Here is a 25,238-nt window from a genome sequence, read left to right as displayed (position 1 = left end):
TGCCTCTCTCTCTCTCTGTCTCTCATGAATAAATAAATAAAATATTAAAAAAAAAGAAAACAAATCCCATTTATAATTGCACAAAAAATAAAAAGATATCTAGGAACAAACCTAACCAAAAAGGTGAAAGACCAATATTCTGAAAGCTATAAAACACTGATGAATGAAACTGAAGAGGACACAAAGAAATATAAAGACATACCATTCTCATGGATTGGAAGAACAAATATTGTTAAAAATGTCTGTGCAATCCACACATTTAATTGCAATCCCTATCAAAATACCAACAGCATTTTTCACAGAACTAGAACCAACAATTCTAAAATTTGTATGGAACCACAAAAGACCCCGAATAGCCAAAGCAATTTTTAAAAAGAAAAGCAAATTCCTGGAGGCATCACAATTCTGGACTTCAAGTTTTATTACAAAGCTGTAGTAATGAAAACAGTGTGGTTCTGGCACAAAAATAGACACATAGATCAATGGAATAAAACAGAAAACCCAGAAAACCCAGAAATAAATGGTCAATTAATCTCTGACAGAGCAGGAAAGAATATCCAACTGTTGACAGTCCCTTTAAAATATGCTGTTGGAAAACTGGACCACTTTCTTATACCATGCACAAAAATAAACTTAAAATGGATTAAAGACTTAACTGTGAAACCTGAAACCATTAAAATCCTGGAAGAGACCACAGGCCATAATGTCTCTGACATTAGCTGTAGCAACACTTTTCTAGAAATGTCTCTCAAGGCAAGGGAAATTAAAGCAAAAATAAACTACTGGAACTACATCACGGTTTTTAAGAAGCTTCTGCACAGCAAAGGAAACAATCAACAAAACTAAAAGACAACCTTTGGAATGGGAGAAGAATATTTGCAAATGACATATCCAATAGAGTTAGTTTCCAATATATATAAAGAACTTAAAAAACTCAACACCCCAAAAACAATCCAATTAAAAATGAACAGATAGTTTTCCAAAGAGGACATTTATATGGCCAACAGACGCATGAAAAGATCTTCAGCACCACTGATTATCAAGGAAATGCCCATCGAAACTAAAATGAGATATCACCTCACACCTGTTCAAATGGCTAAAACTCGAGAAATAACAAGTGTTGGCAAGGATGTGGAGAAAAGAGAACATTCATGTAGTGTTGGTGGGAATGCAAACTGGTACAGCCACTGTGGAAAACATTACGGAGGTTCCCCAAGAGTTAAAGAGAGAACTACTGTACAATTTAGTAATTGCACTATTCGGTATTTACCCTCAAAATGCACTAATTCAAAGGGATAAATGCACCCCTATGTTTACAGCTATGTTACAATAACCAAGATATGGAAGAAGCCCAAGTGTCCATCGATAGATGAACGGATAAAGATGTGGTGTGTGTGTATACAATATATACAATGGAATATTATTCAGCTATAAAAAATAATGAAATCTTGCCATTTGCAACAAATAGTTGGAGCTAGAGTGTATAATGCTAAGCAGAATAAGTCAGAGAAAGACAAATACCGTATCATCTCACTTCATGCAAAATTTAAGAAACAAATAAGCAAAGTTTAGAGAGAAGGAGAGAGAAAAGAGAAAGGCAAACAAAGAAATAGACTCTTAACTATAGAGAATAAACTGATGGTTACCAGAGGGGAGGTGGATGGGGAGAAGGTTAAAATAAGTGATAGTGGTTACGGAATGTATCTGTCATAAACAGCACTGAGTGATGTATGGAATTGTTGGAATCACCATATTGTACACCTGAAACTAATTAACATAACACTGTATGTTAACTATACTGGAATTAAAATAAAATTTATTCCAGTAAAATTCCTGTAAAAGGGCAACCCAGCTCATAGTGCCAGACTCAAAGCAGGAAAAAAAAGGGCATCCAGATTAGGAAGAAGGCATGGCAAAATGCCAAACTGGTTGTATACAAGGTAGTTTATCAAAGAAGTAAAAATATTAAGGAAAAAGAATGTCACATTTCTCACTGTAATAGAAAAGAAATGTATAAGTACAGAAAGGAAATAAACTACAATTAACCTTGTGGTTTTGTATTAAAATTGGAGGTAATGTGAATTTATAGTTTTGATATACACAGGTTGTTAGGAAAATAAACATTATAAATTATACATAAACAAATTATATTTGTGTGTATATAATACATAGATCTCAGTCTACCAAGAAAGTCTGAGAGCAGTGACATACCCATAGTAATGAGTATAACAGTGCCCAGATCTTTGCTTCTACATACCATTTGCCATTAAAAGGAACCAAGGCAACATGGAGAAATGATTCATTCCAGTGCAGGGTCAGAAAAATTACAAAATGATCCTGGCATATTTTGCTTTTATCTAAAAGCAGGAAAATGCTGAAAGAATGAAGACATATCCAAAGAACTCAGTAACTGGCTTTATGGACTTCCACTCACCAAATCAAGGGTGAGTTGAGCAACAAAATAAATTACAGTCATAGATTTTAATCCATTGAAAAAAAACAATGAATCTATACTGATATAAACAAATATACAACTATAGTAAAGTTTTTATTAGAAACAATATTTACATAATTTTAAAGTATCTCCCTGCAAAATACTCTGATTACAAAGGGGAAAAGAGTTCCTTTTCAATGGAGAAAGTTGTCAGATACTACCTTAATCAAAGTGAACATCACCAAACAGTGAAAATGAAATCATGAACTGTCTGATAGGATTCAATTATAAGAACAAGAAATTTCTTCTGTAATATTACTGCCAAAGACATACAACTAATTCTTTTTTTTTTTAAGATTTTATTTTTTTATTCATGAGAAACACAGAGACAGAGAGAGGCAGAGACACAGGCAGAGGGAGAAGCACACTCCATGCAGGGAGCCTGACGTGGGACTCGATCCTGGGTCTCCAGGATCACACCCTGGGCCAAAGGCAGCGCTAAACCACTGAGCCACCTAGGCAGCCCCATACAGCTAATCCTAATCATGAGGAAACGTCATTATAAACAGACATTGAAGGACATCTACAAAATAACTGGTCTGTATTCTTTAAGAGTGTCAAAGCCATAAAAATTACACAAAGACTGACGAACTAATCTAGATAAAAGAAATTAAAGAGATATGACAAACAAATGCAACCCAAGATCCTAAGCTGGATCTTTTTGCTCTACAACACCTTATTAGGACAACTAGTAAAACCTCACTGGGGTATGATAATTAGATTTTAATTATATGGTAATGTTAACTCACTGATTTTGATGGTGTTATGGTTTTATAAGAGAATGTCCTTGATTGTAGGAAAGATAAACTATAGTTTTGGGGATAGTAGGGTATAAGATGGCACACTACTCTTAAATCATTCAGGAAAACGTAAGTTCTTTATATTGTATTTCCAATATCTCTGTAAGTTTATGATTCTCCAAACTAAAAAGTATCCAAATGTCTACCGATTCCTCGTGGATAAATGTACACACTACAGGAATTTAATTTCCCTTGTCACTGTGGTTAGTGAAGGCTTAATAAAATTGTGTTTCAATGGTACAAACAATACATTATTGTATTAAATATGCCCTCAGTTCTGTGGAAGTAATTACTATCTTAATTTATAAATTCAGTAAGTTTAAAATTTAATGAAATAATATGACATAATAGAGCTATAGAGCTGAAAATCTCCCAATCCAGCTTTTACCATCTTCTATCTATGCTCTCATATTTACGCCTCTTCTGGGTGGGTAAATGAAGACCTCTCCCAAATTCCTTATTCCTGACATTGAGAGTAAGGAATGTAGATATGTTAGTGGTTCATGAAGTGATCTTGTTCGGGAAATTCTGTTTGTTTGGGAAATTCTGACATATTTCAATTTCTTCACTTTACATAAAGGAAAATGAGGCTCAGGAAGACAAAGTATCTTATCACAGGATCATGTAATAAATCATTAGTAGGAAAAAATAATTTACTTAAAATCTACAGATAGGAAACTCAATAAAATCAGGAAAATATATGTATGAAAATAAATTCAAAACAGAAATAGAAATCATTTTACAAAGAACCAAAAAAATGTAGAGCTGAAGAATGCAATGAATGAAATTAAAAAATGCAAGAGAGAGAGCTTTATGGCCACACTGAATTGAAGAATCAGTGAACTTGAAAACAGATCATCTGAAATTATTTAATAAGAGAAGAAAAAAGAAGGTTAGAGAGTGAAGAAAGCCTACAAGAGTTATAAAACATCAATGGAATCAATACAAGCATTATGGGAGTCCCAGATGGAGAAAAGAGTAAGGGACAGAAGGAAGCTTATTGAAAAACTAATGGTTGAAAACTTCCCAAATCTTGGGAGGTAAGTGAACATCCAGATTAATGAGACTCAGAGGACTACAAAGAGAATGAACCAAAAGAATACTCTGAAACACTTTATAATCAAGTTGTCAAGAACAAAGACAGAATTCTGATAGTAGCAGGAGAAAAACAACTTGTCATGTATAACAGAACTCTAATAAGATAATCTGTAGATTTCTCAGCAGAAACCTTGCAGGCCAGAAGAGAGTGGGATAATATATTCTAAGTAACAAAAGAAAAATGTGCCAACTAAGAATACTATACATAAGCATTTTTTTATCATTTAAAAAATGAAGGAGAGATATAGTCTTTCCCAGACAAACAAAAACTAAGGGAATCATTTACCATCAAGTAACAAAAGAAAAATGTGCCAAGAATACTATACATAAGCATTTTTTTATCATTTAAAAAATGAAGGAGAGATATAGTCTTTCCCAGACAAACAAAAACTAAGGGAATCAATTACCACTTGACTTGCCTTATAAAAAATACTTAAGGAAATTCTTCAAATTGAAACAACATGCTAAACAGCAATGCAAAGACATATGAAAGTATAATTCTCATGTGTAAAGGTAAGTATATAGACAAATACAGAGTAACTCAAGACTGAATCAGTAGTAAATTACTTTTAACCCTTATATGAAAATTAAAAATAAAAATTTATTAATGAATACACAATATAAAAAAGATATAAGAACACAAAGTTAAGGGGACAATTACAGTGTAGTGCTGTTGTATGCAATTCAAGTTGTTATCAACTTAAAACAGTTATACTACAAGATATTTTATGCGAGACTTCAGATAACCATAAAGATAAAAAACTATAATACATACACAAAGATAAAGAGAAACAAATCAAAGAAAATCATTACAAAAAATCAAGTTTTTTACATTACATTTACATTACAAAAATACCATGAAAAGAGATATACAAAACAATTGTGAAAGAGATGGAAAACAATTTACAAAATGACAACAGTAATTCCACACCTATCAATAATTGTTTTAAATGTAAATATTAAACTTTTCAACTAAAAGGAATAGAGTGACAGGATAAAAAAAAAAAAAAGATCTAGTGATATATAGCTATTCCCACTTATCTGTGGTTTCCCTTTCCATGGTTTCAATTACCCATGGTCAAATGCAATTAGGAATCAGATGACTCAAAAAAAAAAAAAAAAAAAAGGAATCAGATGACTCTCCCTCTAATGTATCATCAGAAGGTTAATAGGAGCCTAATACTGTCATGATGCCTACATCATTCACTACATTTCATCTCATCACACAGGCATTTGATCGTCGTACAGCATCACAAGAAGAGAAGAAGGGTGAGTTGTTTTTTAAGATTTATTTATTTAAAAGAGAGAAGAGTAGGGGAAGGGGGAGAGGAAGAGGGAGAGAGAGAGAATCTTCAAGCAGACTCCCTGCTGAGCATGAAGCCTGACATAAGGCTCAATCCCACCAACATCAGATCATGAACTAAGCTGAAATCAAGAGTCAGACACTTAATGGACTGAGCCCCCTAAGTCCCCCAAAGGGTGAGGTATTATAAGATACTATAAGATATTTTAAGAAAGAGAGAAAAAAGGGAAAAAGAGATCATATTCACATAACATTTATTACAATATATTATAATTGTTTGACTTTATTATTATTATTATTAAACTCTTACTGTGCTTAATTTATTTTATAAGTTTATTTATGGGATCCCTGGGTGGCACAGCGGTTTAGCGCCTGCCTTTGGCCCAGGGCGCGATCCTGGAGACCCGGGATCGAATCCCACGTCGTGCTCCCGGTGCATGGAGCCTGCTTCTCCCTCTACCTATGTCTGTGCCTCTCTCTCTCTCTCTCTGTGACTATCATAAATAAAAAATATATATATATATATATATATATATATATATATATATATATATATATATATATAAGTTTATAAGTATTTATGTATAGGGGAAAAAAACAGTATATTTAGGGTTCAATACCATCCATGGTTTCAGGCATCCACTAGGGGTCTTGAAACATACTCCACATTGATAAAGGGGTACTATCTACTATCTTGTACTATCTACAAGAGTCCCTTTAGATTTAAGGACACAAATAGGCTGAAGAACAGAGATAAATGAAATATACCAGATAGTAACCAAAAATAAAGCAGGGGTGGCTATATTTATAGCAGATAAAATAAACTTCAGGTTAAATTCTGTCTTTGGAGACAAAAAAAGATTATATGATGTTAAGGAGTCAGTTCAACAGGCAGCTATAACAACTGTATATGTACCCAACATCAGAGATAATAAATATAAAATATATATAAATATATACAGCAAATATCAACAGATCTTACAGGGAGAAATGGACAGAAATATAGTAATTATAGGAAACTTTAATACCTCACTTACAATAATGTACAAACATCCAGAGAGAAAATCTACCAAGCAACAGCTGATTTAAACCTCACTATGGATCATATGGACATAACAGACATACACACAGAAGTTCTCGCCCTACAGCAGCAGAATACATTCTTCTCAAGTGCATGTGAAACATTCTCCAGGACAGATCACATTAGGTCACAAAATGAGTCTTAACAAACTTAAGAAAATCAAAATCAGGGCAGCCCCAGTGGCGCAGCGGTTAGCGCCACCTGCAGCCCAGGGCATAATCCTGGAGTCCCGGGATTGAGTCCCACGTCAGGCTCTCTGCAAGGAGCCTGCTTCTCCCTCTGCCTGTGTCTCTGCCTCTCTGTCTCTCTGCATCTCTATGAATAAATAAATAAAATCTTAAAAAAAAAAAAAGAAGATCAAAATCATTCCAAGTATCTTTCCATCTATAGTGGCATGATACAAGGATCAATAACAGTAAGAAAACAGGAAAATTCACAAGTATGTGGAAACTAAACATTCTTGGACAATTATTGTGTCTAAAAAGGGAGAATATAAAAAGCATCTCGAAACACATAAAACCAATAACACAACATAACAAAACTTATGGGATGTGGCAAAAGCAGTACTAGTGGGTATTTTTATAATGATAAATGCCTACATTAAAAAAAGAGAGAGAAATATTTCAAATAATCTAATTTTACAGCTCAAAGAACTAGGAAAAAAGAGAACTAACCCCAATGTCAGCAAAAGGGAATAATAAAAGAACAGAAATTAAGTAATAAATAGGAAAACAATAGGAAAAAAAATAAACACAACTAAGTTATTGTTTGCAAGGATAAATGAACTCTACTAACCCTTAGCTAGACTAACAAAAAGAGAACAAATTCAAATCAATAAAATCAGAAATGGAAGGAGACATTACAATGGATGCCTCAGAAATAAAAAAGAAACAACTACACACCAACATATTGGATAACCTGGAAAAAATGGATAAATTCTTAGAAACACACAATCTGTCAAAACTGAAGAAAGATGAAATAGAAAGCTTGACCATACTGATCACAAATAAGGAAATTGAATCAATAATTTAAAAACTCTCAAGAAAGAAAATCCCTGACCAGATAGCTTCATGGACAAATTCTACTAAACATTTGAAGAATTAAAATATCCCAGTCCTTCTTAAATTCTTCCAAAATGTAGAAGAAGAAGAAGAAACACTCCCAAAGTCATTTTATGAGGCTGGCATCACTCTGATAACAAAGTCAGAAAAAGCCAACAGAAGAAAACTACAGGCCAATATCCCCGATGAACACAGATGCAAAAATCTTCAATAAAATTCCAGCAAACCAAATTCAACACATGTTAAAGGTTCATACACCATGACCAAGTGGGATTTAACCCTGGGATGCAAGATGGTCTGGCATTTGCAAACCAATCAATGTGATAGACTACATACAGAATTTTAAAAATTCACATGTTCATCTCAATAGATGTAGAAATGCATTTGACAAAATTTAACACCCATCCATGATAAAAACTCTCAACAAAATGAGGATACAAGGTAACTCACCTCAACACAATAAAGGCCATATATAAAAAGCCCACAGTAATCATCATCATCATTTCAGTAGAAGGCATGGATACTCATTCTTATCACTTTTTTCAACACAGTGCTGAAAGTCCTAGCCAGAGCAATTAGACAAGAAAAAATAAATAAAAGGCTTCCAAATCAGCAAGAAGTACAATTTTCTGTTTGGAGATAACATGATCAGATATGTAGAAAATCCTAAACACTCAACAAAAACAGTGTTAGAACTAAAAAATGAATACAGTAAAGTTGTAGGATACAAAACCAACATATAAAAATCAGCCTTATGTCTATATACAAACTATCCAAAAAGGAAATTAAGAAAACAATCCCATTCACAACTAAAAATATATTTAGAAATAAATTTAACCAAAGAGATAAAATATTTGTACACTGAATATTATAAAACCTTGATGAAGGAAATTTAAAAAGACAGGTAAGTGGAAAGATATCCTGTGCTCATGGATGGAAGGATTACTATTGTGAAAATGTCCCTATTACTGAAAGTGATCCACCACTTCAATGTAATCTATGAAAATCAGAATGTTAATCTCTACAGAAATAGAAAAAAAAATCCTAAAATTCATACAGAACCACAAAAGCCCCTAAAACCAGAAAATAATAGCCAAAGCAAACTTGAGCAAGATGAACAAAGCTAGAGGTATCATGCTTCCTGATTTCAAAATATATTTCAAAATTACAGTGACAAAAACAGTATGATACTAGTATAAAAACAGACATACTGGTTAATGGATCAGAATAAAGAGACCAGAAATCCATGCAACTACAGCTAACTGATTTTTTTTTTTTAAGATTTTATTTATTCATTCATGAGACACACACAGAGAGAGGCAGAGACATAGGCAGAGGGAGAAGCCGGCTCCTCATAGGGAGCCTGATGTGGGACTTAATCCTGAGACTCTGTGACCACATCTTGAGCTGAAGGCAGACACTTGACCACTAAGCCACCCAGGTATCCCAACAGCTAACTGATCTTTAACAAGGGTACCTAGAATATACAATGGGGAAAAGATAATCTTCAATAAATGGTGTTAGAAAAACTGGATATCCACATGCAGAAGGCAAATTAGATTCTCATCTCACACCTTATACAAAATCTCATACTATATACAAAAATCAACTCAAAATGGGTTAAAGACTTAAAACATAAGGCCTGAAACCATAAAACTACCAGAAGAAAAAACACAGGGAAAAAGCTTCTTGACGTATAGGCAGTGATTTTTTGGATATGACACCAAAAAGCACAGGCAATGAAAGTAAAAATAGTCTACTAGAACTACATAAAACTAAAAATCTTCTGCAAACAAAATAATCAACAGAGTGAAAAGGCAATCTATAGAATGGGAGAAACGTTTGCAAACCATGTATCTGATTGGGGTTAATATCCAAAATAAAAAAAAATCCAAAATGTATCAGAAGCTCATACATTCCTAGCAACAAAACAAAACCAATATAAACACTGGACTGAAGACCTGGATAGACTTTTTTAGAAAGAAGACATACAAATGGCCAACAGGTATATGAAAAGATGCTCAACATCACTAATTATCAGGGAAATGCAAATCAAACCCAAAGAGGTATCTCCTTACACCTATTAGAATGGCAATGACCAAAAAGACCAGAGATAACAAAATTGGTAAGGATATGAAGAAAAAGGAACCTGCTAACTACCTTAATCAACTAAAGAAAGTTTATCATATGCTTAAACAAATTGACACTATGATGTGAGTTACCTAATTAAGGATCCATCAGGATCCTTCCATTAAAAATATATTTTGGCCTTTGTAATCAATGTTATCTATAGATAGTTCAAAATGATATATTTTCTACCCTAACAATCTTTATTTTACTTTGTATCTCATTTTATTGCTTGTCTTCTCCCCCTCTACCCTTGAATGGAAGCTCCATAAAAGTAAAGACTTTCGTCCTTTTATTCATCGCTGTATCTCCAGAGCTTAGAACAGTGCTTGGCATATTATAGACCTTCAAAAAATATACTTATTAAACAATCCTTGTTGTATACCTCTGTATTCTTTCTATATGAGACTGTGAACAACTTAAAGGCAAATGTGATGATTTTGTCATTTCTGTATTTGCAGTTCTTAGCAAATAATCATGACTTGCTTAATGCTATTTTAACATTTTTAAGGACCACAGTTAATCAGTTATAATATATATGCCTGACTTGGTTTTTTCATCTATAAAGTGTTAAAAATAACATATTTAATTATACTACAGTAAGAAATAATGAAGCTAATTTTAATATTTCTTTTTAAAATAAAAGATGAGGAAAAATCCTACTAATTTGAAACTCAAGGCTAATTTTAATATTTCTTTTTAAAATAAAAGATGAGGAAAAATCCTACTAATTTGAAACTCAAGGCTTTCAGGGAAGAACTCCTAAATTGTATACTATATGAATTTTTCTCAGCTTTGTCTTGCTAACCCACATATTTATTGGACATTTTACTAATATAATGTTAAAATACCAAATTATTTTTAAAGCAGTACTAAGTCGTTTTACCTGTAATGCTTTTAATGTTTCCTTCAATCCTTCTATTTCTTTTTCTTTTATTTCTGTAGCAAGTTGATATTTTCCCTTTAGGTAAAAAAAAAAAAAAACAACAACAACTATATTTCAGTACTTTCCAGTGTAAATGGGGAAAATAGAAAAGTTCAAGAACCAAAACCTCTGCTTTAAAACTAACACTTCACACCTTCAAACTTGGATCTGCACCACAATTTACATCCCTAATGACTTCAAAATACCATGAACTTACAATAAGGCCTTTATAAGATTACAAATATCATGGAATAAAAGATTATAGCAAATCACTTTATCAGTATTAAACAAATATTTATAACAAATATTTATGGAGGCCTCGGTCCATGATAATGATTTTATTAGAAGAGCATTCCACAGAATTTATGGACACTATATAATTATTTAATTCATAGAGCTAGAATAAATATATTCTAATTAGTTACAAGTATATTTGTCTTATAAAGATATGGAAGAATTTTTTTAAAGGCCTTTATAAACAGTATGATCACTGATATAATAAAACATGTATTAACTATTAAATAATCAGAGAAAATATTTAATTCCAGGTGAATTTCTAGTTCAGAGTTGTATCTTCTTTTCCCATTGGTCTGCATCCAGATGCAAATCATTTTAATGTTTTTTAAAACAGGTAATTACATTTAAAAAGCATTAAAAATACACTTACTAGAAACATTGCAGTAAAATAGAGCATTAATTTGGAGGCTGAAGAGATCTAAGTTCTAGTCCCAACTTTGCCACTTCAGAATAAGGGCTTTAGCAAGTCATTTAATCTTGCTATGCTTCACTATTATCAACCATAAAATGACAGAGGTAACATAATTTCCTTGGGTCTTTACACTATCTAAGGTTTTAAGCAATTAACAGTCTCCATTTACCTATTGCTAATACTCCTTTTCATTGTGGTGAACAAACTGATCATTAAATGCACTTAACTATGCTTTAAATTATTTTTTTATGCTTTAAATTATTAAAAAATTAATAAATACCTTTTCTTCTTCCAAGGCACACATCTTCATTTGCAACTGATAAACAATTTTAAAAATTAAAATACTGGTAAGGAAATTGTTAACAGTGATTTACACTGGTCAATGAGACTATAAAAAGATTTTACATATCTATACTGTTTGAACTTAATACAATATGAACGTGCTGCCTTTACACTGAGAAAATAAAAAATAATAAAAGACATAAAAGGAGGCAAAAAGCCAGTCATCAAAAAAATGAACAATTTAATCACATGATTAGTGATGCCATCATCCTTGAAAATTTAATTTTTCCTTCCACAAGTTTGTTTTCTTAAACGTTTCAATAGTTTGCCATCTACTCTTCAATAATAACATGTAACATTTTCTGAAGGCACACTTTTTAAATTTTTTTTAAAATTTTACTTTGAAGACACAAAATAAATTTATTTTATGAAATCTGTATCATTTGCATTAGCATTGGCAGTATTTTCTGAAATTTTTTAAAAGATGTATGTAACTGTCTAATAGTGATATTTTAAAACAGAGTAACTAGGGTCAACATGCCAAAGAAAAATAAATATTTCAAGCAACACAGGATACTAGGCAAAACTGACAAGAAATAAAATTTTTCTTTGGAACTTCTCCATCTCATTTTCCACATCCCTCACTTACATTCAAGAATCAAGAAGAGGAGAAGGGTGGGCAGGCGAGGGGAGGAAGGGAAATAAACAAAAACAAGGAGAAAAAAAGAGCCCAAGAGCACTTTCTCCACTACCCTTCAGATACCCAGGCATTGTTATTTTGCCTAAAGTCCCTTGTGAAAAGAGAGACGTAAACTTGCCCTCTCCTAGAAAATACTATATGGTATATTTGACTTCTGCTTCCTAAGTTTTCAATTAAAATTCCCATAACTTTGGTGAGGCCAATCTCAGACTAAAAGGAAGAAAAGTTCATCATTTGCTTCAACAACCCTATACTACAGTGTGCATTACAAATAACCTCAACCAACTAGTAATTTATCTTATGTAGGTATATTTCTTTTTATGCATTTCACTTTCTAAACACACACACTCGTGGGAAGACAAAAAAGAGGGAAGGAAAAAGAAAGAGAAAATGGTGATGCTGGAATGACTATAAGAAAACAGTTGGGCAGCCCGAGTAGCTCAGAGGTTTAGGCCACCTTCGGCCCAGGGTGTGATCCTGGAGACCCAGGATCGAGTCCCACGTCAGGCTCCGTGTACTGAGCCTGCTTCTCCCTCTGCCTGTGCCTCTGCCTCTCTCTGTGTCTCTCATGATTAAATAAATAAAATCTTAAAAAAAAAGAAATAAAAAAGTTGACAGTATTTCTCACGAGCACATTTCTTACACTTAGATTTTCCTCACGAGCACATTTCTTACACTTAGATTTTCTAACGAGGGGCTGAAGAGAAATCTGAAGTTAGAAAGAAGAGCTATACAACTCAAAATAACTTTATGAGGTTCTATTCATTTTTTAAATAACATACATATATGTTTTTCTCTGCTCTTAGTTGCTGATAGTTAATATTTATGGAGGCTTCAGTGCATGATGATCGCATCTCCTCATTCTTCACATCTCCCTCCTTGTATCTCAGCTTTTTATCAGTGTTCTAGTTCTGGCTTGGGTAAAGGAGGAAAGCAGAAAAGGTAAGAGCCTCAGATCCTCAAATCAAAGAGAGAGGGGAGAAGGGAGAGAAGGAACAAGAGCACAGACACATCACTGACCTAATTTATTTAGGAGAGATGAAAATACATCTCAAAAAAACCTAGTTTTCCCAATTTCCCTCCTTAACTCCTCCTACTATATATCACTTGTTATTCAAAGAACTCTATCTCCTGCTTCCATTAATACTCTTGATTTTCAAAGTGATATGCCATAATATTCATATGGGGGCAAGGGGGAGAGATATTTGAAACTGTAGTGTTCACCTATCCTTATAAAATTACCTGCTTTTTAAAAGCTGCCAAAGCTTCTTTATGTTGCTTTGCTAATGTTTCCTTTTGATTCTGAAGAGTTTCCTATTTTAAAAATTATGAAAAGTTAAAACATAAATTTGAGCAACTTCCAATTTTAACTTTTACTTAGGTTCACAATTTAAATAAAAGTTAAACATTTATTGCATATATTACTGTATGCTCTTAAATGCAACTTTAAAGCAATCCTATGATTTTTTTTTTTTTTACCTGTCAAAGAATCAGCATACAATAATTATGCTTTCGGTTGCATCTTCACATTAAAACACATTTCCTTAAAATTTTTAAACTCTAAACATGGCTCAGGGTGCCTGGGTAGCTCAGTTGAGTAAGCATCCAAATCTTAATTTCGGCTCAGGTCGTGATCTCAGGGTCATGGGATTGAGCCCCAAATGGGGCTCCATGCTCAGTGGTGAGTCTGCTTGAGATTCTGTCTCCCTCTCTCTCCTTACCTCTCTCCCCACCCTTCTCTCTCTCTCTCTCTCTCAAATAAATAAACCTTTAAAACACACACACACACACACACACACACACACACACACCTCTAAACATGGTTGATCCCAAAGCTTTCAAGAAAATATTTCATCAAAAGTTATTAAAATTAATAGTACACAAGAAGCCTATAGTCTTTTAGAGTTCCCAAAGAAACCCATTTTATTATCTAAACACAAATGTTCACCTGAGACACAATTCTTTAGATTCACTGAAGTAATTTTTTAATATCAAAATGACCACGGTGCATTTTTTAAAAATCCACATACGTGACTTTTTTTTCTTCTCTCCCTCCTTTTTTGATAAAAGTTGTGTGTTCTGTTCTTCAGATTCAAGAGGACTTCAAACTTTTTTTTCTATGTTTACTGAATGATTCTCACAATTAAAAAAATTAGATCTAAAAGTGGGAACCACTTTGAATGTTTCTGTTATTTGACTCCATGTTTCTAAATATGTGCTGATTTACCAACTTAAAAATTTTATCTAAAAAAAAAAAAAAAAAAATAAAAATTTTATCTGACTTCCTATTATGATAGTTGGGAGTTTGGCTTTCTTGTACAACCATCATCTAACAATCTGAGTTACATAAAAATTGTGACTTAAATCAATCTTCAGCATTTATACTATGACTATGCAATTTTTATTCAATGTTCAGCCATATAATATACCATAATTACTTTCTACCTAACACAGCTTTTATTTTTTCTGAAGTTAGCAATTACTTTAAAAAAATTCTTGGGGCACCTGGCTGGCTCAGTCAGAAGAGCATGTGATTCTTGTTCTTAAGGATCTGAGTTTGAGCCCTGTGCTAAGCACAGAGATTACTAAAAAAGAAATTAAACTTAAAAAATATTTTATTTCCTACAGCTAATTAAAAAAAAATAATACTGCCAGTTCCTAGATCTGTACCAATGGTTCACATTCCCAAATGAAAAAAAAACTGAATGGAAAAAGTAAAGTGAGAAAATCCCCAAAATGCTTAGGAAATCACAAAATGCCCAGGAAACCAGACAAGTTTAGAAAAGCTAGAAATGTTGGACAAAACCTTTCAGAGGTTATTGTCCAGTTTTCTGTGAAAATAAATTAGACTCTAATCCACGCCTGCAAACAAGGAAAGAATTTATTGAAGTCCTCCAGGATAGATTCTTTGAGGAGTACATTCTGTTGTACATGTGACCTCTAGCTTTCTCCTTACTTTTTGTGAAACGCCTTAAGTCTGGAAATAGATGTAATATGCAACAAAAACTGGAATGGGAAATAGCCCCATTGCTAGATCTCCAAAGGCAGATGTTCAAAAAGCTTTAGAACAAAAGCAGAATAAACTGGAGGCCTTACAGATAAAACAACTTAATGCTCCCACCCCAGTCATCAAGCACTGAAGGAGTGAGCCTCTTGGTAAATATCTGTAGATATTTATCATAAACAGAAAAGGCACTGGGGAAAACCTTTCCTGAACTAGCTAAAAAAGTGAAGGGGAAAAAAAACCAAGTGGGCAAATCAATGATAATGTTCTGAGGGCAAATCATGCACCCAACTTCCCATTTTATCCTCACACTTGCAAAGAGAAATTTCTCTAAATATTAAAAGGAACTTTGTAAATATTTTTACACCATATATCCTGCCATCATCACATAACCTCTTGCTCAGTCAATGAGCTACTCAGATAATGAATATCTCTAATAACCCGGAGATATTCCTCCACTGTTTCAGCCTCCAGTTGTTATCCTTGGATCCTCAAGTTAGATATTATTTTCTCCTTTATGACACGATACCCATTAACATAAGATAAAGGAATCTACTATGTAAACAGAACTGCAAAATTAAATTCTTCCCTGATTTTTTTTTCTTTTAGATCCCTGAGGATTTTTCTATTATAATCATATCACAGCTAATTTAGATATTGACTTACTGTTACCTTTGTGTATAATCAAACCAAATAAAGATCTCTATGAAGTGCATTCTTCGTGGACAAAATGTCTTACTGATATTAGCAGCAAACTTCTATCTAACTTTACATAAAATCTTTAAAACCAGAAGTTAAAAACTAAAGCCAGTAGTCTAAAAGCCTATAAAAGAGAAAGAATGAAACACATTTTATACCAGTCTTTGAATACTGTTGTTTCCCAGTCAAGAAACCCAATGGGTGAAGATAAAGATCTGTTCAAGAGAAATAAATAAAATAAGCATGGCCCTAATTCTTTGTGGACTGAGCCCAAATACTATTTTATCTTCAATGCTTTCTGACTCTACATATACTATATATATATATATATACACATGTTCTGCTTTCTATAGTGTCCCTTCAAATCAAGATGGCGTAACCTGTTTGTTTAGTCCTGGGAAAGTCAATTTACCTAGACAGCTATGCCTCAGGGGTTTAATGAGGAACCTTAAGGAACTTAAATTTCTCTGTAACTCTACTTTTATTCAATACATGGGCAAAATTTTGTTGTTCTAAAGATGAGGAGAGCTCTAAGACTGACTCCATTTAACTACTTACTGCTTTAGCACAAAAAGGACATGAAAATTCCAAATAAGTTAAAGAATTTTAGAATTTTATCAGAATAAAATCCCACCTTTATCATTCATTAATTTAGCTTATGATTTGGATCTATTTCTAGACTCTATTATGTTTCAAGGAATACCTATCCACGTATGCTATACTAAGCTACCTTAATTACTATGGTTTATAATATATTTAAGAATCTAGTGTAGCTATTTCATCCTGTTCTTTTTCAAAAATTTCCCAGACACTCTGATATGTTTATTTCCACATAAACCTTATAATCAGTCTAGGAACAGCAAACACCATCTTGGGACTGGATTATATTAAACATACTGATTAACTTAAGGATTTGGATAACTTTATACTGTTGACTCTCTCTATCCAAAAACAGATATGGCTTTACATTTTTAATTTGCTTGGAGTCTGCTTGTACTTGGCGTTTATCTGGTTTTTCCTTGTGCAGAGAGGTTTGAGATCTCTGTCTCATAAAATCCTGCTCTAGTTTAACTTCCATATTCTACACAACCTTGTGGGCCTGTCTGGTCTCAAAATTCCCATCATTTCTAGTTTGAGCTATTCACTGTCACATGAATTCTGACATGTTACCTCCAAGTTCCCGTTTAAATACTGCCAAATAGTGAAGGGGGGGGCGTAATAATTAAGATCTCAATTTTTAGCTATTAAGATACTTTGGTGGAAAGGCATGTGAAGCACTATCAAAAAATGCTTCCATATAAATAAGACTAGAGACTCAGATCTGATGATACTGGTGGTTATGTCTTTGTTTTTGTTTTTTTTTTTAAGTGGGCTCGACACCCAACATGGAGCTTGAACTCATGACACCAGGATCAAGAGTCACAGGTTTACTGACAAAGCCAACCAGATGTCCCTCTGCTACTGAGTTTTTTTTTAAATATTTGGTTATGGTATATAATAACAGCCTGGGAAAATAAAGAGGTTTTACTTCTTAAAAGATATTCTGACTCCATTATAACACATATTGTGTTTCTAAAGTATTAAATAGATCATAGTAGTCTGCAGCACTATTATCAAAAAGCCTGAAAAAAATTTTTCATTCTCAAGGTTCTGGAGGCTCAAATGTTATTAAAAACAGTTTTAGTCAGAATTCTCTTAATACTTTGTTTAAAATAATATACAATCCCCAAATATGTTTAGGAAATTTAAAAATTCAAATTTCAATTAAGTTAGAATACTTCTTTAAATAGATGCTAAAAAGTCTAACCTGAAATAAAAATTAAAATACATATCTTTTGAAGTGCCTGAGTGGCTCAGTACATTAAGCATCCGACTTTGATTTTGGCTCAGGTCATAATATCAGAGTGGTGAGACAAGCCACACATCAGCTCCAAGCTCAGCAAGGTCCGCTTGAGTTTCTCTTCCCTCTACCCCTCCCCCACCACTCAGTGTGCTTTCCCATGCGCGCACTCGCGCGCGCTCTCTCTCTATCTCTCTCTCTCTCTCTCTCTCTTGTAAACAAATCTTTTTAAAAAACTCACCTTTTGCCATTTAAGTTCTTGGATCTCCATAATAATTTTACCAATCTGCTCTTCATATTGAGTTTCTGCTTCCTAAAGCAAAAAGAAAAATGCTAGGAAAATCAGGATTTTAAATCTTTCCACTATATGTGCTGCCGAAGCGAGCACAGATTTTGAAACTTTCCATTTTGGCTCTTTCTAGAGAGATTAAAAAAGCATTCCCTCATGCTTTACAACAAGAAAAAATCTGAACAAACTGCAAATTAAATAGACAAACCCATCAGAGAACTGAGATCAGATCATTCAAGTAATCCAAACTCTGGATAACTCTCTCCTGCAGGGAGAAGAGAACCACAGCATTTGCTTACCTGGTACATAAACCACTGAGTGCTGATGAAAAAACTCAGCTGGAAGTTCTTAATCAATTGCTAAACGCAGAATGTGGACTAGTATAAGAATATGAATTCCCAGGGGCAGCAGAAATAAGGAGGCTTTATACTTTTTACCAGGTTTTTCTTCCAGATGCCCATCGGGTGCTTACAAGGAAGGATAGGAAGAATTCAGCAATCTGAGCTTTCCCCTGCGGGACTGGCTGGGGAAAAGAAGAGCAGTCACAACCCATCTTCTCTATTTCCCTTACAGCTCAAGAATCTTACTCTGTAAGGGAAAGGGCAACAAAAAACTGTATTTAAGAACACTAGTGGAAACCCTCTACAGCTGGGAAAGGGGACCACGAGTCACCACTGAAAACTCTACCAAGACAGACTGGTCTTCCTTACCTCCCCTAAGTTATTGAATAAGGGCCTCATCAATAGGGGAAGGAGCAATAAAAACTACAGCATGAGAACTCCTGTGGAAAGCCACTGCACTGGAAGCAAGCTAGGAAATTAAAATAACAGCTCTACCACTGGGGAAGAAGCAGAAAAACAGCAGGAATACAGTAGGCCTAGCATTAAAAACAAAAGAGGGATTAGAACTCTTGTGAAGACCTCACCCTGAGACAGTTTCATGTAAGTACTGAAATTTAACAAAGTCAGAGAATGCCCTTATTCCCTCCACCTGCAGCCACCACCTGACAAATTAGTATTGAATAAAAAGAATAGGGAGATCAGCTGGGAGGGCTGCAAAGACTCTCAGAGATAGCACAAAGGGAAGACTCACAGTCAAGGAACAAGGTCTAAAGCCACGCAGGAAGCAGTTATTTAGAAAAATCCTCTGATTTTGTTTAAAATCATGCAACACTCCTGAATCAGCCTATACCATAAATACAAGGTATCACTAGGGAAATCTGAACCTTCTGTTGAAAAATTTAACAGGTAGACTTGAAAAGACCCTGTAGTGTTAAAGGTATGCCCCAACATGCATAAAAAGAGCCCATCTGCAAAGCCTGGGAGTTGTTTTAGTTTCTTTTGGCTCTAGGTATTCAAGGAAATCTCTGACAAAGTACTAAGCTAATCATTAAGTTAAGAACACAATGATTTCAGTGGCCACACATGACAGAAACAGCAGACTTCACAAATTTAGGAAAAGTCACTAAACAATGACAACAAGCAGCAACCCTAAAAAGGAAAAATATCTGATTTCCAGAGTTGCCACATATTCAAAATGTCCATGTCCAGTTCCCAACAAAAAACACAAAGCATACAAAGAAACAAAGTGTGATCCTTCCACAAGCAAAAAAATTAAAAAGAACTGTCTTTGAGCAAGTGCAGACACTGGGCTTACTAGAAAAAACTTTACATAAACAATTTAAATATGCTCTAAGAACTAAAAGAAATCATGTACAAAGATACCACAGCCATTAAAAAGTCAATAAGAGAATGCTACAAACAAGTTTATGCTCATAAATTTGACCACTTACAGAAATGGACCAATTCTTCAAAACTACAAACTACCAAAGCTCACTGGAGGTAATATAGACAATCTAAATAGCCCTATGGCCACTAGTTTAAAAAGCTCCCCAAAAATAAATGTCCAGGCCCAAATGGTTTCATCTCTAGGGAATTCTACCAAACATATAAAGAATTAACATAACTTTTACACTCTCTTCCAGATAAGTAAAAGAAGGAGGAATACATCCCAACTCATAAGACCTGTTTATTGTGACACCAAAATTAGACAAAGACAGTACAAAAAAAGGAAACTAAGACCAATACCCCTCACAAGTTTTGATGTAAAAATCCTCAACAACATATTAGCTAATAGAATCCAACAACATATGAAACGTTCTACACCTTGACCAACTAGAATTTATTCGATATACAAGGCTAATTCAATGTCGATAAGTTGATGTATCTCAACATATCAATATGCTAAAGAAGAAAAATTACATGACCATATTAATTGACACAGAAAAGGCAACTGACAAAACCCAACACTCTTTCATGATAAAAACTCTCAGCCATTTTGGAATAAAGAGAAATATCTCAATTTGATAAAGAACATTCATAAAAACACTATACTTAAACACATTTGGAGATAAAAGCCTAGATGGATAGATGGATGGATGAACAGACAGAAAAGGAAAGAGGAAAAGTAAAGAGAAAGACAAGGGGGAAAAAAAAGAAGGAAGGAAACAAATCAGAAGAAAATTGTCTCTATTTGTACATGACCTGATTGTTTACATAGAAAACCCCAAGGAATCTATATAAAATTTCCCAAACCTAATAATTGAGTTCAGCAAAGTCTCAGGATACAAGATCAACACTCAAAATAATCATGTTTCTATATACTAACAATAAAAATGCAGAAAACAAAATTTAAACACAACATAATTTATAATCACTCCAGAGAAAATGAAATACATAGGTATACACTTAACAGACATGGATCAGCATACAGGCTGAGTGATAGACATGGATCTGTATGCTGAGTGACAGAAGCCTTACCTAAAAGAGTACATACTGCATGATTCCATTTATATGAAATGTTAGAAAAAAACTAATTGACAATGGGAAAAAAATCAAAAGAGTGGTTGCCTCTTGGGGAGGGAGTAGAACTGGCCTGGATAGACAGAAACATTTTATATCTTGATAAGGCTTTATATCTTATGGATCTATGATTCTCATCAAATGTACAGCTAAGATTTGTACCTTTTACTGTATATTAATTTAAGAAATAAAAAGCTGTAAACAAATGTTGAACTCTACTTAATGATTTGCAGTCTGAAGTACTCAGAAGGAAGTACACCAATGCCTGAAATTTACTCTGAAATGACCAAAAATGAAGCTGAAAGAGGGATAAATCGATGGATATGTGATAAAGCAAGTACAGGAATATGTTAATGGTGCATGAGTGTTCACTGTCAAATTCTTTCAGTTTTGCTGTATGTTTGACAATTTTCACAATGAAATGTTTTGAAGAGATCAAAAAGTGAATGTTAACAGATAAAATACATGTTTTTGTTCTGAAATATTTTCTTTATGCCTCTCTTACATGTTCTTTGACTTCTACACAAATACGTATTCAAAGATAGGTTTTCATGAAAGTTGTCTCATTTAAAATGCTTTCAGCAGCAAGCAGCAACAACTAACCCCAACTCACAATGGCTTATGGGATTTATCTCACATGACAATGACTTCTAACATTGATTTTCAGTGGCTCAACAGTATCAAGGACTATGGTTCTGCCCATCTTTTCATTTTCCCATTATCTAAGTTATTTTCTTTAGGCTTCTCACCACTTAGCTGCCTAAATTGCAGGCATTATGGTCAGGAAGGGCAATACACTGTGGTAAAAAAGTATAATCTCTTAATAAAAGAATAACAAAACTTTTTCCAGAAGCTTTCCAACACATGTAATCTCTCATTGGCCATAACCAGGCCACATACCCAATCCTAAGTCAGTCATTGGCAAGGGGAATACACTGGACCTTTATGTGTAGTTAAGATCAGTAAGGATCTACCTGAATCACATTGATGAGAAGTGGATCCTAGGCACAGTCAGTGTTCTTCTAATATGGAATAAGGAAGAGAATGTATACCAACAGGGTATGCTATGCAATTAACAAAGTGAGGAGAAAATATAAGCTCTTCCAAAATACGTAACTATGGTCAAAACATACTAAAAAAGAAAATAAAAATATACACATTTGCTTGGAAGCGGGGTACATATTACACACATATCTTCCCAAAGCAGTTGGATTGAAAATGTGCAAGACACTGCTTTCTTCATGTGGGCCTGGTTATACACTTCTCTTTTAAATGGGTTCTGAGATCTTACTGTGATTTAGAAACTCTTCTAAGTACTTTTCCTGTATTGATTAACTTAATCCTAGGTGTAATTTTTTGAGGTAAGTACTTTTATTATCACTATTCTACAGGTGAGGAAACTAAGTTAGCAAGAGAATAAGTAACTTGCCTAAACTCACATAGCAACTAAACAGCAGAGCTAATATTTGAACCTAGATGATCTGTCTCTAGAGTCTCTTAAACACATCATTTCATTATCTTTAGGAGACTGTGGGTGCTGTAGGACAGTATGGATTGCTATGATACACTTCTTTCCTTCAAAACCCTCAGAATTAAAAAAAAAAAAAAACCTCAGAATTTAATCTTCATATCCCACAAAAGATAGAAAGACATTCAAAATTATATTACCTATTTTAAGTATACAAGTACATTCTGAATATTTGGTACATTTCAAAATAACAACTAGAAATATTTCTTGAATAGAAAAACAAATTAAGAATTGCTACAAATTTTCTTAGAATATTTTTCCATTTCAGAAATCTTTGTAATAGACTAAGTTGAAAAATGTGAAAACAGTTTAAATACTACTTAGAAAAGAGGTTTTTTAGGCTATTTCATGTATATTACTGATATTTATCTTGAATACTTTGTAGCTAATCAAACTAAGAAACTATCTGAAAGAATGATTAGTATTTTATTAGACAACACGAGAAATTGAATTGGGCAATTTCGTAGGAGGTGGATTTGAGTTTGAAAAGGAGAATAAAAGTACCCAGTTACAGTTTTGGCTGCTTGGACATGTGCCTGCTATATGTACTATGTCCCTAAATCTGTTCAGGGTCAAGAATTGAAGAGGCCTGACCAATACACAGCACATCTTGTAAAACTACAGCCTGAAGCAAGCACTTTAAAAAAAGCATGACACTTTCTAAAGGTTATAAAGAGTAAATAAACCATCAAATTACTCTTCTTTTATTGTTTTTATAAAAACACTTAAATCCTTGTAGTCCTAAGGCAGATAATAAAAAATGAACACTTCTAAGGTTCTATATTCTTGGATACTTTATTGAAGTTACAGATGGGATTTTCTTACCAAATTTAATATATTTTTCTCATTGACAGTAAGGATTTGTATTAATAACTTATGAAAGCTGCTTGAAGAACTAATGAAAGATAGAAATGAAAAGTTCCAACAGAAAAATAGTAATGTTTAATATAAAAGCATGAAGTTAAATTAAAATCCTAATAGTAAAGATATGTTATAATGTTACCTTTCAGCATTGCAGATAACACCCATTTTATCAGCTTTCCGTGTGGTATAGAGACATATATTCTACAAATCATTATAATTATAAAGGGGTATAATTCTACTCATAGCATAACTAATTTTATAGGGCACTGAAATGAGGCTTAATGTTATTTACCACATATTTCCTTCACAATTTCCTTAGCAAATCATTGCTATTTTAGCATACTCAAATTTCCTGGCTTTTATATATTGCTAATTTAAAATTCTAAAATTTCCTTCTCTTCACATAGTTAATAAATTAATGCATCTTTTTTCTGAACTCCCATACTACTTTTCTTCATAATTTTATCATACATAATATATATGTGTAAGAATATAGTAATTAATTTATATAGTATTAGGTGATGACTGATTTTCAAATTTTCTTAGGGTAAGACTGAGTAGTGGTTTTTCAAAAGTTATCAAATGAATACATATTTTAAGAGTGAAAGTTTTGTGGTAGAGCTCTTTTATCCTCACTGTATAGATGATTTGGCTGAGAAATATTGTTTGTTTAAAAACTTTCAACCCACTTCCTATTTTTAGAATCTAATAGATTTCATATTAAAGTCTGGATTTCTATTTTCTCTTCAGTAACTGGAAGAACTGATAATACAGAACTCACTGTTCTAAATGGCAACAGTTTTTGAAGCTGACTGGCAAATGTAAGTTGAACTGAAGACAAAGGCTCTCCAGTTCAACACAATTCCTATCCTATTCATATCACATGCCAACTTACCTGAATCCTGAAGGAAATTGAATTTGTGACCCCTCTGCCATTGGTTCATCCCTACTAATCAGTTATTATATAATCTGATAAGGGAATCACCAGAAATGTTGTCTAACTTCTAAAAAACATATATTATGGATTCAATATAAATTTATCTGTTGACTCAGATTGTTTATTCAAAGATCATTAATTTTAAACAAATATCTTTAAAATATCATCACCAATTTAGGTCCATACAGAAAAAAATGAGTAACTTTGTTTATTACAGCATAGTTAAGTATATTAAATCTGTAGTTCAGTGGAATTAAGAAAGTTTCTTTGACTTTATTTTATTGTCTATTGTGTTTTGCTTCTTTAAAAAAACTTTACTATCTAACTCTTTATATTATGGCCAAATTTTATGTTGACTGCATTAGTCAGTCCAGTGGAAGAGCTTTAGACAAGGATTAGAGACATCAGAGTACTAGTCTCTTAAAAGCTCTGGGCTTTAGGCTGGACTACAAACTATCTCAGCACTTATACCCCTAAAATTCTACAATTTCATGATCCTGAAAAAAATAATGATCATTAAGAATACAACTCTGGGGGATCCCTGGGTGGCGCAGCGGTTTGGCGCCTGCCTTCGGCCCAGGGCGCGATCCTGGAGATCCGGGATCAAATCCCACGTCGGGCTCCCTGCATGGAGCC

General features: G+C 33.4%; 1 protein-coding gene across 1 annotated transcript in view; it reads right to left on the bottom strand.

The window, feature by feature from the left end:
• The window catches only part of CCDC73 (coiled-coil domain containing 73), a 107,095-nt gene that overhangs the window by 67,035 nt on the left and 14,822 nt on the right, over positions 1–25,238 (bottom strand). The window contains exons 2-5 of the mRNA XM_041722780.1: positions 18,365–18,436; positions 13,823–13,894; positions 11,879–11,914; positions 10,851–10,925 (exon numbers count right to left, since the gene is read on the bottom strand). Of these exons, the coding sequence (XP_041578714.1) occupies positions 10,851–10,925; positions 11,879–11,914; positions 13,823–13,894; positions 18,365–18,436 (255 nt within the window). The remainder of the gene's footprint in view (positions 1–10,850; positions 10,926–11,878; positions 11,915–13,822; positions 13,895–18,364; positions 18,437–25,238) is intronic.

This window comes from Vulpes lagopus, chromosome 11 (genome assembly GCF_018345385.1).
Source record: "Vulpes lagopus strain Blue_001 chromosome 11, ASM1834538v1, whole genome shotgun sequence".
Taxonomy (NCBI): domain Eukaryota; kingdom Metazoa; phylum Chordata; class Mammalia; order Carnivora; family Canidae; genus Vulpes; species Vulpes lagopus.
This window is presented reverse-complemented; position numbering and strand designations above follow the sequence as displayed.